General features: G+C 40.3%; 1 protein-coding gene across 1 annotated transcript in view; it reads right to left on the bottom strand.

Moving 5' to 3' along the window:
* WARS2 (tryptophanyl tRNA synthetase 2, mitochondrial) overlaps positions 1-18,757 on the bottom strand; it is a 96,084-nt gene that overhangs the window by 41,359 nt on the left and 35,968 nt on the right. Inside the window, exon 2 of the mRNA XM_045896843.3 lies at positions 4,964-5,221. Coding sequence (XP_045752799.1) covers positions 4,964-5,221 — 258 coding nt within the window. The remainder of the gene's footprint in view (positions 1-4,963; positions 5,222-18,757) is intronic.

The following is an 18,757-nucleotide window of genomic DNA, read 5'->3' as shown; positions in this document are numbered from 1 at the left end:
CTCCCCCTGTTTGTGCTCTCTCTCTCTCTGACAAATAAATAAATAAATAATTTTTTAAAAAGCCTATTTCTTGGTTTGTCTTCTTTTTTACTTTGCTTATTTGTTTTGTTTCTTAAATTCCACACAAGTGAAATCATATGCCATTTGTCTTTCAGTGACTTCTTTCACTTGGCATTATACTTTCTAGTTCCATCCATGTTGTTGCAAGTTGCAAGATTTCATTCTTTTTTATGGCTGAGTAATATTCCATCATATCTATCTGTCTATCTATATCAGGGGCCTCATTCTTGAAGGGATTTCTAGAAACTGAGCTTAGATTTTTACCCTGAGGGTAAGGAGAGAGGTGCTGAGGTATCTGAGGTCAAAAGATGAGCATGGCTACAGTGTGGGGGATGGGCTGCTGCCACGAGAGCCTGAGGCAGGAGTGAAGGGGGTGAGAGGAGTGTCCAGGCAAGAAATAATGAGGACCTTGGGGTCAGCTCGGCTCTCCACTGCCTCTCTGCCATCAGCTACTGAGGCAAAGGCATGGGGGCGGGGTGCGCAGCATAAGGTTCTCTCCCATGAGAACACCTTCTAAAAGCGGTGTTTTAGGAAGAAAATTAAAAAAAAGAGTCCTGGATTTGTCACCTGGATGACCTGTCGTTAAATTAAGAAGATATATTTGTTAAGCATTTACTAAGTACCAGGCACCATTCAGAGATGGTTTTAAGGACATTTTATAATTTACTCCATCTTTTCATACCTTAATTTATTCATCTGTGAAAGAATAGTAATGCCTAACTCATGTGCTCTTTCGAGGATTAAAAGTGAGTTCATATACATGAAAGGCTTCTTAGATCTTACACACTGAAAATTATTAGTTTTCTAATAAACATGACTTCTCATTTTTTTTTTCTAAATCTGACAATGCTATGAGTATTTTCTTTTCAGTCTCCATCTATTAGAGACTCCACAGACTGACAAAGGCAGTTGTTAACTACTGTATGATAAGACACAAAACACAGACACCACGAGGCTTCTTCCACCTACTAGAACACTGCAAATATGGGGCCAGCTGTCTAGAATAATCACTGTTTCAGGGACACTAGCTTATCCGATTATACTCCTACTTGAGAACGGTTCTAAGAAGCAAATCCAGTACATGCCTTCATACTTTCAAGATATAGCATGAGGAAGACCTTCCCACCATCCTCCTTGAACCAACAGAAGCCTCATGGCTGCTTTGAAGGGACTGATGTCCGGGCATTCTATGGGCACTAGGCAAGCAGAGTTTCTATTCAAACTATCAAAAATGGCGATGAGCAACTATGTGAATGGCAGTTTATAGCCACTAACCATCAGTCAATATACATCAGCACAAAGAGAAAGGAACAAAAAATTATAAGGTTTATTTTTGTGTTCAAAAGAGCTAATTTTATACTAAATAAAAGGAAACCCGATTAACATATCAAAGGCATGAAAAAAGTGGGAGTATAAAAATCTAAGTTTTTTTTAAAGATTTTATTTATTTATTTGAGAGAGAGAGTGGGAGAGAACAGCAGAGGGAGAGGGAGAAGCTCCCTGTTCAGCAGGGAGCCCCGATGTGGGGCTTGATCCCAGGACCCTGGGATCATGACCTGAGCTGAAGGCAGACACTTAACCCACTGAGCTACCCAGGCGCCCCCTAAAAATCTAAGTTTTTAATTCTTTTCAAATGCAGGATCAACTTTATGGGAAATAAAAATAAAACTTCAGCAACAAATAAAAAGATATGAAAAAAATGTAATGTGTGGACCTTCATTGGATCATTATTTAAACAAGCCAGATGTAAAAGACATTTTGGGAGAATCAGCATAACTTGAATATGGACTGGATATTAGATGATCATATGGAATTTTCATAGCTTTGTTAGGTGTGATGACAGTATGGTGGTTATGTAAGAAAATTTCCTCAGTTTATGGAGAGGCACACTGAAATATTTAGGGACAGAAATGCCATGATGTGTGTTATCTGTTTTAAAATACTTAAACCACAACCAGGGCACCTGGGTGGTACAGGCAGTTAAGCATCCGACTCTTGGTTTTGACTCAGAGTCGTGATCTCAGGGTTGTGGGATTGAGCCCCATGACAAGTACCTCCTTTTAGCCCTGCACTTGGCTCCACGCTCAGCGCAGAGTCTGCTTAAGACTTTCTCTCCCTCTCCCTCTGCCCCTCCCTCTCTCACGTGCACACTCTCTCTCTTTCTCTTTCAAATAAATAAATAAATCTTAAAAAAAAAAAAGACTTCAACAACAACAAAAAACAAGTGAGATGAGACAAATCACAAAATGCTAGTAAGTGATGGGGTGTACGGTACACTATTCTCCCTACTCTTCTATACGTATTTAAATTTTTCTTTATTAAATATTTAAGAAAGGAAAGAAAACCTGATAAAATATCCAGTCTATCCACTGAGTTGTATTAAGGTTGGTTGCCTTAGTTAAAAAAGGGAATGGCCCAGACCAAATATGTCTTGAGGTCAGAAAGACACCTGAAGAAGTCTTGCATACTGTCTTTGTGGGACAAAGTGTAGACTGTGGGCAGATGAGTACTTCCCTCACATTTTCCTGGCAGGCTACCCAAACTCCCTGGAGGGGACCTGTGAGACAGGGTGGAGCTGCATGAGGCCACTGAGGAAACAGGCAACACCAGCGACCTGCCCTCTCTGACCTAGACCCACAACCACTACAGGAACCAAGGAGCTCATTACATAACATAAAAAAAAAAACAAAAGGAAGGTGACTTTCATGATCCCTCATCTATGAGGGAATTCTTACAAAGTCTCCCACACTGTGGGCGACCCTTTCAATTGCTGTTTTGAACAACAAAGTACCATGTTGAAGAAGAGACCTCAATTATTGCAAATTTTAGATGCTTGCAGAAATCACTGCCAAAAATTATAACGTGGTGATCATTCCTGGGGGTATGAGCTCAAAGTGCAAGCATCGGATGTGGCTGAAATGAGCCTTTAATTTTAAACATCACTTAACAAAGCAGTCTGGCAACTGGTTACTTTGTGGAGATGTAGATATTTTTGCCTTCCAGAAGTATGGAAATAGGCACTGGGAATACACGATTTTTAGAAATGGTATCACATAAGGATCAAAAGGGAGCTTGTATCAAAAACAGCTTAGATGAAGTGAAAATGTATCAGGTAACCTACAAAGTGGTTCTAACGATGATCAGTATTATGATGTCAGAAACAGACTTAAAGAGTGTGAATAAACACTGTTTCATGAAATAGGACAGGCACATTTCTTTCAAACAGATGGCGAGAGAGCTCCTGAGGTGGGACAACTAGCTTGAGGAAGGTAAGACCTATGGGGTAAGGACCTGTTGGGTAAGGCTAGCATGTAACAAATGTCTCTGAGTATTTCAAGAGTAGTCATGTGGAAGACAGAGTTGATTTACTATGTATTCGTAGAGAGCATAAGTAAAATGAGTGGATGGAAATTATAGGGAGACACGTATCTGCTCAACATAAGCAAGTATATTTATATATTTAAAACCATTAGATCAGTCCAAGATTGAATTTGAAAAGTTATGTGTACGTAAAGGCTCTCTGACTGAATGTGAGGAAGGAAATGGAGGTAAATTGCCTTTATGGACATTTTAATGGTCAGATTCTATTATCACATTATTTCCAAGCTGGAAACAAGTTTTAAGTTGATAAATATATTTATTTATTTATTTTTTATTTTTTTTTATTTTTTAAAGATTTTATTTATTTATTTGACAGAGAAAGACACAGTGAGAGAGGGAACACAAACGGGGAGTGGGAGAGGGAGAAGCAGACTCCCTGCCGAGCAGGGAGCCCGATGCGGGACTTGATCCCGGGACTCCAGGATCATGACCTGAGCCGAAGGCAGTCGCTCAACCAACTGAGCCACCCAGGTGCCCTAAATATATTTATTTTTAAATATTTTATTTATTATATAAATAATTATTATATAAAAATTATATAAATATTTTAAATATTATCTTTAAATATTATTTTTATTTATTATTATTTTTAAATTTTAAAATTATTATTTTTAAAGATATTCATCTCTTACATTTTTTTTTAAAGGGTCACTCTCTGTGAATACTAAGTTCTGTGGGTGATAACATATACATAAAAATGGCGATTGTCAGAAGTTTATGATCAAGGCAAGAGATACACACATGGATAACCCATACCACATATGCATACATGTTAACATGTAGCAAACATGTATAACATACTGTTCCTGGGCTGTGGCTTTGTCACAAGGTTCAAGCGGATATGCAATGAGGGCATGATCCAGTTAAATTTTTCATCTTCCTTGCTATAGAGTCTCTTAAGTGCCCTGTCTGGTCCAGGCTATCTGCGCGTCCAAGAGTAAACTGATTCATCATAGTGATGATATCAGTCGAATATTTTGGCTTTGTTATGAAGCTTTTCTTGGCTTGGACTCAAGAGACTGGACGTTGTCTTCCAATTTCCCAACTAGTTCTCTCAAGTCTTCTCAAAAGCTATTATACAAAGAAGGAACAATGGGAATTATCCAATAGGCCTTCCAAATGCAATACCCAGTAAAGCAACATTGAAGTTATGCAAAACCACTGGTTGCTAAATTCTATCCTTGATCACCAGGAGATTAGTCAACAGTATGAATTCAGCAGTTTGGATGCAACCAAGTAGAGAAAAACAATTTCAGACTTACAAGTACTAATGAGATGCAACATTTTGGTACATGAAGCAAGAATAGTGGAGGAAAAGGTGAAAAATACTATTTTCATTATGATAACATTTAAAGATATGAATATAGGGTAAACATGAAGATGAAATCATAGCAGCTGATGAAGTCACTCTTGAACAATTTTAAAAAGGATCACAAACAGGAGCTATATAAACTTTCCTTCAAAGTTTTCCTCAAATACTTTGAAAATACAAGTTTTCTTGGTTCTAATGTGAGAAGCTGACCTGAGATTGTTGGAAAAGGATGGTCTTCTCTGGGTTTATGCCACAGGCGAGAAGAATAGCAGTCATGTCCAAGATGCTCTGCCGAAGGACGGCTGGGTCCTGGGGGACAGTGATGGAGTGTAGGTCAACGATGCTGTACAGCACTGAGCCATGCTCTTCCTGCAACCTCACCCAGGTCTCAATGGCTCCCAGGTAATTGCCAAGGTGGGGGATTCCTGTAGGCTGAATGCCAGAGAATACTCGCTTCACAGCATCTTTCTGGAACAGACGAAAAACAAGCATTTGCTTTCAAGGCAGAATCCATGGATCCTACACCCATGTTACTGTAGCAATGGTGACTAGTTCTATTTCTTACTTACAGCTGTAATCTGACAGTCATTATCCTTATGCATTTATTTTGTGTCTGTGCAAAGCACTATATTAGGGGCTATTAGGGACAGAAAATGAAATTTAAAATGTGGTTGGATTTTTTCTTTTTGTTATGTTCAGTTAGCCTGCATATAGTACATCATTAGTTTTTGTTGTAGTGTTCAATGTTTCATTAGTTGCATATAACACCCAGTGCTCATCACCACATGTGTCCTCCTTAATACCCATCACCCGGTTACCCCATCTGCCCACCCCCCTCCCTTCTGTAGCCCTCAGTTTGGTTCCTGGAGTCCAGAGTCCCTCATGGTTTGTTTCCCTCTCTGAGTTCTGGATTTTTTTTTTTTTCACTCAAAAACGTATAAATACAAAGGCACATAAGAAAGTCTGCAACCCCAAGCAGTGCAATCTAATTGGAGATAGAGGATAGGTTTACGAAGAGATATGTAACAGTACAGCGTGACAACATGATCATAAGCAGTTTGCAAACATAAACAGTGGGGTACAGGCAGAGTTCCCAAGAGGAAAAGATGACTGTGGATCTGGGGGTCAGTGAGAAAGACTTCAGACACAGAATCAAATTTCACTGGAGATTAAAGGGGCCTGGAGGGTTTTACATGTGATTTCGTTCATTTTGTAGTTAAGGCAAGGAAGTCACAGCATTAGGGCTGAAGGCTACTGCTATTTACTTAATTCAGTTTTCTTTAGAAATAATTGCTGATATTACAACTTAGTGTGTAGGATCTTGGGCTAGAAATTAGAAAACCTACACTCTATTTCTACAATCTATTTCTCTATTAGAAATAGATTAATTAAATTAAATATTGCTTCTTGATCAAGTTAGTAAGATTAATTAAATATTGCTTCTTGATCAAGTTATTTAACTTTTTTGTGCTTCAGTTTCCTTTTACTTTTGTTAAATCATACTTTTATTTCTTCAAAGGGAGTTTTTTAATTCTGTAAAATTTTTTTAAATTATAAAAACATTTTTGTTAAGGGCATGTTTTCCTACTGGTTTGTACTTTCTAATATTGAAGTTGTAATAGGAAAATGAGAAGGAAAAATGTAATACAGGATGAAAAAAATGCTATTTCTCTCTTGAATCATTTTGCATTCTGTAGTGAAACATGAAAAATGAATATGTATCAGTAAATGTGCTGTCATTAAGAGGTTCTGAAGAAATAAAATGAGCCATCATTTTTAACAGCAACAAAATATTAATAATGGCAGCCATAATTTGCTGGACAACTATGTTGTAGGCATTTATGCTCACGGTCTGGTATACATTAATGTGTTTAATCCTTACAATACCCAATATGGTAGGCATTTTATTACCTCTGATTTACAGATGAGATAACTGAGGCTCGCTGATCTTTAGAGACTGCCCATGGTCACACAGCTAGTAAGTGGTGAAGTTGGGATATCAAGCCAATTTCACTTACTTCAAAGCCCATGTATGTTCTTTCCACTAGCTACTATCCAGTAAGGCTTTATGAAATTCATTGTATTAATTTTGCAGCTTTTCTGTAGGCTTGCCAGTTTCTAAAAATAACTTATGGAGAGAAAAAAAAGAACATTTTTATACATGTATCTTTGTGTTCTGTGCATCAACTTTTTCTAGTGTATATACCTAATTGCTGGGTCCTAAGGTATGCATTATGTATCTTCAAGTGTACTACAGTGTGCTAAACCCTTCCAAAATATGTAACATATTGCAATTTCTACCATCAATTTCTGTTGCTCCTCATCCTCATCAACACTGCCAGTTTTTTTATTTTGATCTAATATGGTGGATACGAGGTGGAATCTCATGATGGTTTAATTGCATTTCTTTGATTATTAAAGAAGTTGAGAACTCTTATGGTTATTGGCCATTTTTATTTCCTCTTCTGTGGAGAGCCTACTTAAGTTATTTTGCCTATTTTTCTCAGATTGGATTGTCTTTTTATTGATTTAGGTATTTTTATATATCCTGGATACTAATAGTTTATCAATTACATGTATGGCCAATATATTCTCTCATTGTGTAGCTATTTGTCTTCTTTATGTTATCTTTTAATGAAGAGATATCCTTAATTTTACCAAATATATAATTTTTGACTAGAGATTTTTATGGCATACAAGAACTCTTTCAATACCTTGAGGTCATGAACATAAGAGTGTTTATACATATATACATATACAAAGCATATATAAAGCATATGTATATGCATGTGTGAGTATGCTTTAAAGTTTTATCTTTGACATTTAAGTCTGTATCCATTTGGAGTTTTTTGCATATGGTGTAAGGTAGGCATCCAATTCCTTTTCTTTCTTTCCCCCCATATGGAGATATCAGATTGTTCCAGTGCCATTTATGGAAAAGGTTGGCTTTGACCATTACTCTTGAACGTCACTTCTGTCATAAATCAAGCATCTCTTTATGCTTGTGTCTGTATCTGGTCTTTCTATTCTGTCCCATCGGTCTGTGTGTCTATCTCTGATCAGTACCACAGTGCCTTTTTAGTAAGTCTTGGGAGCAAATTTTTTTACTTTCATCTTTAAGAATTAGCTCACCCATCCTTGGCTTTTTATATTTCCCTATACATTTTATTTTTTAAAAGATTTTATTTATTTATTTATTTATTATCAGAGAGAGAGAGCACAAGCAGGGGGAGTGGCAGAGGGAGAAGCGGGGTCCCCACTGAGCAGGGAGCCAGACGTGGGGCTCGATCCCAAGACCCTGGGATCATGACCTGAGGCGAAGGCAGACGCTTAACCAAATGGGCCACCCAGGCATCCCTTCCCTATGCATTTTAGAATCACCTTGTCAAGTTCCAAGAGGAAAAAAAACAAAACAAAAAACTGTTAGGATTTTTGATTGAGATTGCATTGAGTCTATAGATTGCTTTGGGTGTTTTTATAATATTAGGTCCCCCAATCCAGGAAGCCATATAGCATATGAGGATCTGAGGTAAAACATGGTGATTATAGTTAATAACACTGTATTGTATAAGTAGAATTTGCTAAGAGAGTAGAACTTAAATATTCTCACCCAAAACAAACAAATAAGTGAAGATAAACACGTAAGGTGATGGTGTGTTAATTAACCAGGCGGAGGGAGCCCTTTCACATATGTATATCAAATCACTGTGATGTACACTTTAAATATCTTACAATTTCTTTTTTCTTTATTTTTTTTATTTTTTAATTTAAATTCAGTTGATTAACATATAATGTATTACTGGTTTCAGAGGTAGAGGTCAGTGATTCATCAGTCTTATCTAATACCCAGTATTCATTACATCACGTGCCCTCCTTAATGTCTATTACCCTATTACCCCATCCCCCTGCCCCTTCTACCCTCCAGCAACACTCAGTTTGTTTCCTATGATTAAGAGTCTTTTGGGACCTGGGTGGCTCAGTCGTTAAGCATCTGCCTTCGGCTCAGGTCATGATCCCAGGGTCCTGGGATCGAGGCCCTCATTGGGCTCCCTGCTCAGCGGGAAGCCTGCTTCTCCCTCTGCCACTCCCCCTACTTGTGTTCCCTCTCTCACTGTCTCTTTCTCTGTCAAATAAATAAATAAAATCTTAAAAAAAAAGTCTCTTATGATTTGTCTCCCTCTCTGATTTCATCTTGTTTTATTTTCTTCTCCCTTCCCTTATGATCCTCTGTTTTGTTTCTTAAATTCCACATATCAGTGAGATCATATGATAAAAGCCACCAAAAAAATGAGATCTTGCCATTTGCAATGATGTAGATGGAACCAGAGGGTATTATCTTAAGCAAAATAAGTCTTACAATTTCATTTGTCAATTATAACTCAATATAATTGAGATACAAAAAAAAAGAAAGTGACATAATAAAAAGTCTATATACCTAACACTAGCTTCTAAGAGCTAATCTTCTTTAGGTATGTGCGGGCCAAGGCTATTTAAATTTTGCCTTTCCCCTTCCCCAAGAATCCTAAATCCTACAAATACAGTCTGTTTTCCCCATATCTGCATATTTTCCTCTTTACTTCTGAGATGACAGCTCTAAAACAGAATGCTACATTCTACTGATGCATCATAGCTCCATGGTCCAAATTATTCTCAATCCAAGCACTCAGGAGACCTGAAAGATTTGTGGCTCCGAGGATATGAAAAATATCCTTTAAGTAACTGAGAACAAATATAATCTTACCACTTAAAACCACGTGCGTGCACACACACACGCACACAGCCTCGCAATGACTAATATGACTAATTCCCCAAATCATAATTTAGAAATATTTTGTAGAAAACAGCTTGTGGTTGCGAACTGAGGCTGGGGGTGGGGGATGAGAGAGATAGAAAGAGAGGATAGAATAAGCACATATCAGTGAGGTTCTTTGGGACCTCAACCAGCCCTGGGTTCCTGATATGGGAATAAGCAAAGAAGCTTTCAGCGAGGTAAAAAAAATGATTAATGGGCTTTAGGGACTGATTGATGAAGAGAGAAAGCAAAGCAGAAAAACAAGCTCTGAACTTAATAAATGGAAGAGAAAAAAAAAATACCATCCAGAAATACTTGACTTAGGATGAAGAGGGGCTGTTTATGCTAATGTAAAGGGTTATGAAGAATAGGAATATCAGGCTGGAAAAAAAAAAAGACTATGGATATTTGCACATACATTCCTCCATGGTCAAACTAAGGAATTATTCCCCAGGAGAAATGGAAAAACTAATTCTTGAGAAAAGCACTACAGAGTACAGAGTGTGGGAAAAAAAGAACTGTAACCACTGGGAACAGCCTAGACATGATCTAATATATCTTTTCCATTCTCTAGTTTCTGTGATTCTATACATCCATGCAGAGGGAATGATGTTATCAAGAAATAAGAGCAACAAGAACTGTTTTGTTCAATTTTCAAGGAGCTATTAAAAAAAATACAGCCTCTAAATGAGAACTGGATTCCTGGTCTTAAAAATATACAGAGAGCATCCTGCTCTTCTGCAGCGAGTTTATGTTCCCATCTGGTCCCCCTGTACAAGTCAGCAGGCAGCCTGCCGGCATGGCAGGGGAGCTCTGCCTGGTACCGTGAAATCACGGGGCTGGAATGTGGAGTTTGGGTGGTGGGAGGATGGGGGTTCTGTGTTCAAAAGCACTAGAGCTAGAAAAGAATGAAAATGAGAGGAGCATGGGCTTCCCAGTGGACAGGAGGCAAGCCACAAAGAAAAGAGCTTCAGGACTAGCCCACAGGCACTCACTTGTAGGGGCATCTGGAGCATCAACCTCCAATCCCATCCCAGTGCAGAGGATAAAAAAGGAGTATTTTACAAAATAGGGCTCCGTTTTGACTTCAGGCGCTATTTCCTGAACAAATGCCACTTCAATCAACATATTCATTGGCTCATTTTGTAACAGAAACAGCATTACCAAGGGGCAACACCAGCCGCCGGGGATTTGATCTATTCCAGAAGAGAGGGTGGGTGTGCAAATCAAAGGGACAACAGACTTAGCAATCTGACAGACTAACACCAGTCCTGTCTTAAGGTACGAAGCAGATCCAAAATTCATGATTACCTTCATTTTAATTACTGCACCCAAAAGCAATTGAAAAATAGGAAGCTGCTAATTCTAGCAAAAGATAATTTTTGTGATTAGCTAGAAAGAGCTTCTGTCTTTAATTCCAAGTGAATAAAATACATCAAAAGGAGGCTGCCTACTAGCTTTGAGACACTTTCAGCTTGGGTACAGTGTTGGGAACCAAAGGTTTCAAGTACAAATTTCAAGACTCTTATTACCAAGGCCTGCCTGTAGCCAGCTGTAACATCAACTGGGCATTCAGCTCACCTGTTTTAACTACAGTGAACGGTGCACCAAAGCCTTGGCTGAACAACCACTGTGTCTAACTGGTTCCATAAAGGGCATGTTCTCACAGAGTATGATTTAAAAAAAAAAAAAGCAACCACCATTATTAACTAATGGGGCCGAAAATCTCTTTCTGTAAGTCTATTTATTCTTCTAATTGTGTATAAGTAAAAATACATCTTCAGATTCTCACTCCTTAGCTCTCTGTGTTTCCCAATTCTATCATATATGTCACCCTACTATTTCAATCCTAGGCTCTTTGAACATTTCAATGTTTTTGTTTTTGTTGTTGTTGTTGTTGTTTTAAATGCCTCTCCTACCAATTAGTGATTTACGAGCTGAAACAGAGGAGACTCAGCATAAAAAAACAGCACCTCAGCCCTGGCTGGGAGGAGCCAGGTGCTGCTCCTCTGAAGCATTCTTTGGCAAGGGCTCAGCATTGTTCCACCACAGTCAGCTCTTTCTTCCAGAAAGTTCCAGAGCCCTGGGTCTGGGGAGAAAATGCTGACTCAGCACCAAGAAAAATGGGTTCATTTCTGCTTAGAAATGAAACCAGATGCTCAGACCTGGGAATCAGTATAGTAAATATTAATTCAATATAAGAAAAAGTCAGTCTTATATCACCCCCAAACAAGAGGCAATATGTAAGCTGATAATTAAAACTGAAGGGAAAAAATTATTTTAAAAAGAAAAAATTAGAAAGAAGTGATGAACCCAGTCATCTGTGAGTCCCTTAAGGGCACAGATGATAAACACTTAATATTGTTAGGCTGTGCAAGAGTTGAAAAGGAATAAACTTGACTTTTAAAAAGTTTCCTGGGGGTGCCTGGGTGGCTCAGTCGTTAAGTGTCTGCCTTTGGCTCAGGTCATGATCCCAGGGTCCTGGGATCGAGCCCCCACATCAGGCTCCCTGCTCTGTGGGAAGCCTGCTTCTCCCTCTCCCACTCCCCCTGCTTGTGTTGCCTCTCTCGCTGTGTCTCTCTCTGTCAAATAAATAAATAAAATTTAAAAAAAAAATTTTTTTTAAAGTTTCCTACAGACTTATTTAAGCCTCTTCCACATTTCAAGAGCTGTGCGTCTATTTGTCCTGTGTGCTCTGTGTGGTCCTCCCACCCTGTGATGCAAGGAAGGCTCATGCACATTTATTTTCCTTCTTGGCATGGACTGCAGCAATCGGAAACACTCCTGGGCACTTGCACGTACCTTACCTCGCTTGATGGACTTGGAGTTACTGGCCTTATCTTCTAGGGAAGGATACTGCCCGGGGAAATCACAGGCAGGGGGTCAGACCCAGAGCTGAGCTCTTGCTGCTGATTCCGGCTCGCTCCCTTCCTCCACACTGGGCTGCAGCCCAAGTAGAACGTCTTCACCTCGAGGTTGGCCTGGCCTTTAAGCACCCTCAGCCCACCAACACCTCCCCTCCCCACACAGGCTTCTCAGAAGGACAAAGTGTGTTCCAGAGATTGTTTACCAAAAGGCCAAGGGCACACAGCTGCTGGTACAGCTGGGACCAGAATCCAGAACCCCAAAGCTCTGCCACAGACCACAGAACACTCTTCCCGAGGTTTGGACGTTGACCATGGTCTTTTCTTCTGTAGCTATTTCGTTTGTACCTCAACATATCTCTGGGCTTATATTCTTCGGGTCTTCTTTGTTTCTTTTCCCTACATGTTAAATGGCAGCTCAGTGGATGTCTCCCCATCAGACAGAAATGACACAATACAAAGTCTGGGGACTTTGGCTCCCAGGAAAGATTGCATTGTCACTGTCACCTCAGGGTGGCTAAGCTATATTTAAATGCAAAGGTTATATGTATGTACAGAATAAACTGGCCAGTCTCTTAAGTTTTCATTGGAAAGGTGATTAAAACTAAATTAGCATATTATTTGAAGATGACAAATACTTATACATAATGTGATATGTGGTAAGAAATATTTTTAATTCCTAATGATAACTCCACTTGCTAAACCAAATCAGCAAGGGGAAAAAAATAAAAATAAACAAACCAAAGCAGCAAGGGTCAAATTTTTGACATAAACATCCTAACCACCACGGCACATTGTATTTTTATGTTGAATGGAGCAGGAAACACTGGCAAGAGATCAAGAAGTACTAAACTTTTAAAAGTGTAAAGAATAACCTGAAATGCTTAAGAAAAGATCAGTTTTTCCTCATAAGAAAATGCAAACGTCGATCTTAAAGTATGAGGTCATCCTGGGGAGAAATGAGTTTCTCATTACCTCTTGCGGCCAACTGAAGGCTTACCTCCTAACCACTGTCACTAGTCACCCAGCCACATCAGTGCCTGCCTGATGTCCCATCCGCAGCTGATTGTCCGAGAACATTATCTTTTCGCTCGCAAAGGAGAGATTTGGCTATGCACATCAGAGTCCTCAGACTATTAGGAAATGTGTGAGGAGTAGATTATGGTGATTTTAAAGCCTTTCTTTTTAAGTTATGTACCCTTTTTCAAATGTACTATTCTTTTTTTTTTTTTAAAGATTTTATTTATTTATATGTGTATGTGTGTGAGAGAGAGAGAGAGAGAGAGCACGAGGTGGTAAGGGGCAGAGGGCGAAGGAGACTCCCCACTGAGCAGGGAGCCGGATGCGGGGTTCAATCCCAGGACCCCGGGATCATGACCTGAGCCGAAGGCAGATGCTTAACCAACTGAGGCGCCCCTCAAATGTAATATTCTCCCTAGATGTGCCCAACATGTAAAGCAGCCCAAAGAAAAGCTGCGTAAAGCAGGTGGCTAACGGGAAGGAGGGAGAGTGGCCCTGTCGGCTCTTCTGCCCTCACCCCAGCCAGCCTCTGAGGGGGCTTCCCAGAGCACAGGTTTAAACACCGCTGGATTCAAGACATTTTCTAAGTATTAATATTTTCTTGAAAATAAGAAGTTGTCTGTTTCTCAGGATAGTGGGAAAGATACAGGAGAAGAAAGTTCTTTTAAAAAGAAAGTCTGAGATAACAATGCAGTCTTCTCCCTTCTTCTGCGTTAAGGTTCAAACTTGGTGCGGCCAGAAATGCCCTTCCCAGTCGTCCTCCATCATCCTACGTGAGGAGCTGACCTGGTTACTTGCCAGTCCTTTAGAGCTCATCACCAATGTGCATTCAGACAGTTCCATCACCCTGGATGCCCTTCACCCCCTTCTCTGCTGGGCAAATCCCCTGGGTCTTCAAGGTCTAACAATCTACCCCTGATTCTAAACCTCTTAAACACGTCTTCTCTTCACCTACACACACACACACCAGAGTCAGCCCCCCATGCCCCTCCCCCATTCTCTTCCTCTCTCTTCCTCTCTCTCTCCTTCCCTCCCCCTCTCCTCCTTCCTCTCTCTCCATCTCTCTTTCCGACCCCTCCCATTGTCTGTCTCCCCCATCCCCAGGGCAGAACAGACCCCTCCTTCATTCATTCATTCTTCATTATGGCACATATCACACTGGCAACTTGGTAAATATTTTCTTATTTGCTTAGAAAATGTTTTCCCACCTAGAATACGAGCTCCTCTAGGGCAGGGCTGTCTTTTTCATCTCTATATCCCCGTATACAGCAGTGCCAAGTACATTGTGAGCACCTAATAAATGTTAGTGGAATGAATGATAAGTCTTCCCCCGCCCCACTTCGGCTCCAAAATGGAAAGGGCAAAATAACTATAAACAAAATGAACCAAATGTTCCAGTTACAGTTAGTTCCTAAACAAGTTATGTTCTAAGGGCTCGTTTGAAAATTGGTTTTCTGAAACTCAGAAAACTCAATTCTTTAAGTGCTGGTTAAGTTCCTGGAAGGCAGTCCATTGAAGCCTTACTGAGCCCACAGTATTCCTGACAAATGGTTTTAACATCACCATTTCAACTCTACCTAAACACCATTTATAAAATTGTTTCTGTGGGAAAGCGAAATCAAAGACCCACTTTGTGACACCAAAACCCCAGCCAGTGGTGCGTCTGATTTTGATGTACAAGGGGCTTAAGGTGAGTGATCTGGAATAAGGAGGAGGTTGCATTTGCATGAGGAGTGGACTTTTAAAAAATTAGATTGCAAGAGGACTTGGAGGTGGGGCAGTATGCTAAAGCTTGCTCAAGCATCCATTTCCTAAGGTGAATATTGACAGTGTGGGCCGCCCTGGAGGCAGGTGCCCTGGCCGCCACTGCTGGGAAAGAGAAGAGCAGAGGGAAGGTGGAAGGAAGATACTAGAGAGGATGTTGTCACCGTGTGTTCTCTGGTACCAGCAACATCACCGTAACAGGGAACCTGTCATAAATGCAAACTCCTGGGTCCCCACCCAGACCTCCTAACTCAGAAATGCTAAGAGTGGACTTATCCCAGAAGAAATAAGAGTTAAGCAATCTGGACTTCGATAAGCCTTCCAAGTGATTCTGGTGATTGTCCCAGTTTGAGAGGCTTTTGGGGGCACCAATATCAGATCTAAATGAAGTACAGATGAAAACGCTATGGACAAAAAAAAAAAAAAGAAAGAAGAGAACTTCTAAGCCAACAGTTCCCAATCTTGGCCTCACAGTCATCACCTGGGAGCTTTAGAAAATACTGATGCCTGGTCCCATCCTCAGAGATTCGGATTTAATCAGCTTGGGATTTGGCGTGAGCGCTGGGGGGTTTAAAAGCTCCCCAGGTGAGTCTACGGTGTGGCCAAGATTGAAAAAACACTGTTCGGGGCCAACTACTACATAATTATTCTCCAAAGCTGCCAACCTGCTAGGAAACACACACACACACACACACACTGTAAAAATGTGAAAAATAAGTTCATTTGCTTATAATTTACATTTTGAGGTAATAAAACCCTTTAGATGGTTATGTATTAATTCCTGTTCAAAGGCCATTTGGGCATCAGGCAGTCCTGATCTCACATCTGGTAGCCAGGAAGCCTAGCAGAACATGAAGGTGTGGCTAGAGCCTCTATGTTGGTGAGAAAAGACACCTGTAACAAGTAAGCACACCATCTTTGATGCCTAGGTAGACTTACTTGGCAATGTCGGGGTCCATAAATCCGTACGGCTCAGGGATTCAGGAAGCATATGCAGCCTGGCCTTTACCAAGAAAATAATCCCACTTAAGAAGGTGTTGACATCAGAATTGTAATGGATAGAATAAAAAGTGATCTCTGCCTCGAATGCTCTTTTCTACCCATTTTCCTGCCTGGAAAACTCTAACTCCTTCTGATCCCTATGAGAGAGTCTGAATTCAACACTCAAGCATTGTTGGTAAGTCTTATGGGGACTCAGCTGACCAAAACCTGGACAAGCAACAGGTGGTGTTGGCTACATGACGTGGAAATGCCAGAAATTCTTAGACCCAGTGCAGGAAATAACTCCATGACTAACTCAAGTGTTCTGAACTGTTGAGAGAGACAGAGTGTGAATTTCTTACAAGGGGTCACACTACCAATGGAGAATAAAAAATTTCTAAGTTTATTTCCCTGGCATAAAGATAGTCCTTTCCAAAAAAGAGTCTCTTTGGCTGTCCTGACCACTACCAAGAGAAAGAGGTCTCCCTTTCCAGCCACCCATGGCTCCCTTTTCTCTTCATCCAACCTGTCGACTGACACAATCCCGGGGTTGTTGCAAACACATTGGCTTCAGTTCAGACCCTTCTGTCAGCCCAGAGAGTTATATCGACTTTAGAATAAATTAGAAAAATGACAATGTCAAGCAGTAAAATGGGACTATGATGACTTGGTTGGTTATTAACCATGGTAACAAGCAGGCTTGCACCAGGTTGCCTGGGGTTAAAGTCCTAGCCCTACTACTTATATGGCCTTGAGTGTCTATAAAATGGGTGACTGGGGGGAGGGGAGTGTGGTATGTTTATTAGTGTAAAGTGCTTAGTGCCTGGCATGTAGTAAGCTCTCCATAAGTTACCTGGCCATTTATGGAGGTCAAAATTTAAGGGTTTATATATTTTGACGTAACCATTCAATGAATAGAAACCTGTCCTAAAGAAATATTTATACAAGACCGTAAGGATACCTGCCATTCCCTCCATTATTTAATAACGAGAGAGCCACAAGCAACTAAATGTCCATCAGTAGGAGGAATATTAAATAGGTCACAGTTGTATTTTTATGAGATGGAATCCTGTGGAAGAGATACGAATATAAGTACTGAGAGTCCAGAGTGGGTGAAGGGCCTGACTTGAGCCAGATGCTGAGTTCGAGGCCAGCTCTGCAGTGCAGTAGGTGTGTCTCCTTGTGCAAGTCACAGAACCTCCCCATCGGTAACAAGGGAATAATAATAGCAGCCCCCTGGAGATTGGAGAACAAGGCTTGGCCCAGCAGGGTTCTATATAAACGTTTGTTAAATAAATGAATTCTGACAAGGAAGAAGAATACACACTTAAACAATAGTGATTGTGACCCCAGGCCATGGGCCTAATGACCTCCTTTTTGCTACTTTTGCATTGTCTTAACTTTTTAAGGGCAAGAACATTTTCTGTAGCCAAATTTTTAAGAGTTTTTGTGCATACAACCTGATGATATTAATCAACAGGTAATTATAAGAGGCTTGTCCTAACAGGAATGTCTGTTAATACCATTCTCATTTTACCTGATGGGAAATAAAGACATAAATAAAGTCAAGTGATTTATTAAGCTTGCACATGAGTTATTTTTTAAGATGGAACTGGATGGAAACAATGTAGTCAAACAGGGGCGCCTGGGTGGCTCAGTTGGTTAAGCAGCTGCCTTCGGCTCAGGTCATGATCCTGGGGTCCTGGGATCGAGCCCCACGTCTGGCTCCCTGCTCAGCAGAGAGCCTGCCTCTCCCTCTCCCTCTGGCTGCCACTCTGCCTATTTGTGCTCTCTCTTTCTCTGTCAAATAAATAAATAAATAAATCTTTAAAAATAAACCAATGTAGTCAAACCGAAAGGGCACAAATTTGGGGGGTGGGGCAATGCCAGGTTCAAATCCCTTCCGTGCCTCCTATGACTTGCACTAATTATTTAATCTCTCTCAACCTCAGTTTTATTATTTGAATGATGAAGTAAACAATGATAATTAGCGGCTAACATGTATTGATTGAGTGCTTATAATGTGCAAAGTACTATAGCAAGAGCTATGAATGTATTATCTCATTTAATCCTCACAAAAAGCCCTATGAGGTAGGTAGTATTATCATCTCTGTTTCACAGATGAAGAAACTGAGGTACAGAGGGGTTCAGTGAATAGGGCATACTTAGTGAATAGTGGACTTGAACCTAGCTAGATCAACCTCAGCTGTATACACTTAGAGGGAGACTCTGAAAATACAGCAAGGCACCAAAAACTATTTGCTTTTACCCCTCGGATCCCATAAATGATGCAACCTTTAGAATGTATGACCCCAAATCTGCTTGAATTTTAGGCTTTAAAGAACTTCTAAGGGCATGTGTGATTCTCTCTCCTGCACTGTTCACAATACAAAGAGAATTGCCTTATGTACTCCTTGTTTTCATTCAGAAGTGGTGGCCCGTACCAGGGCAGGTGACAGGGACAGTGGTTCTTATTCATCTGGGCAACAGCTCCAATGCTAATTCTAAACACAGGTGGTGAGAGAGACAGCCAACAGGAAGGGGGAAGGAGTCACTGCTGACATGTACAACTGGGAAGATTGA

Source organism: Mirounga angustirostris, unplaced genomic scaffold (assembly GCF_029215605.1).
Source record: "Mirounga angustirostris isolate CCGP_5_RB_7025 unplaced genomic scaffold, mMirAng1.0.hap1 SCAF_4, whole genome shotgun sequence".
In the NCBI taxonomy this organism is placed as follows: Eukaryota; Metazoa; Chordata; class Mammalia; order Carnivora; family Phocidae; genus Mirounga; species Mirounga angustirostris.
This window is presented reverse-complemented; position numbering and strand designations above follow the sequence as displayed.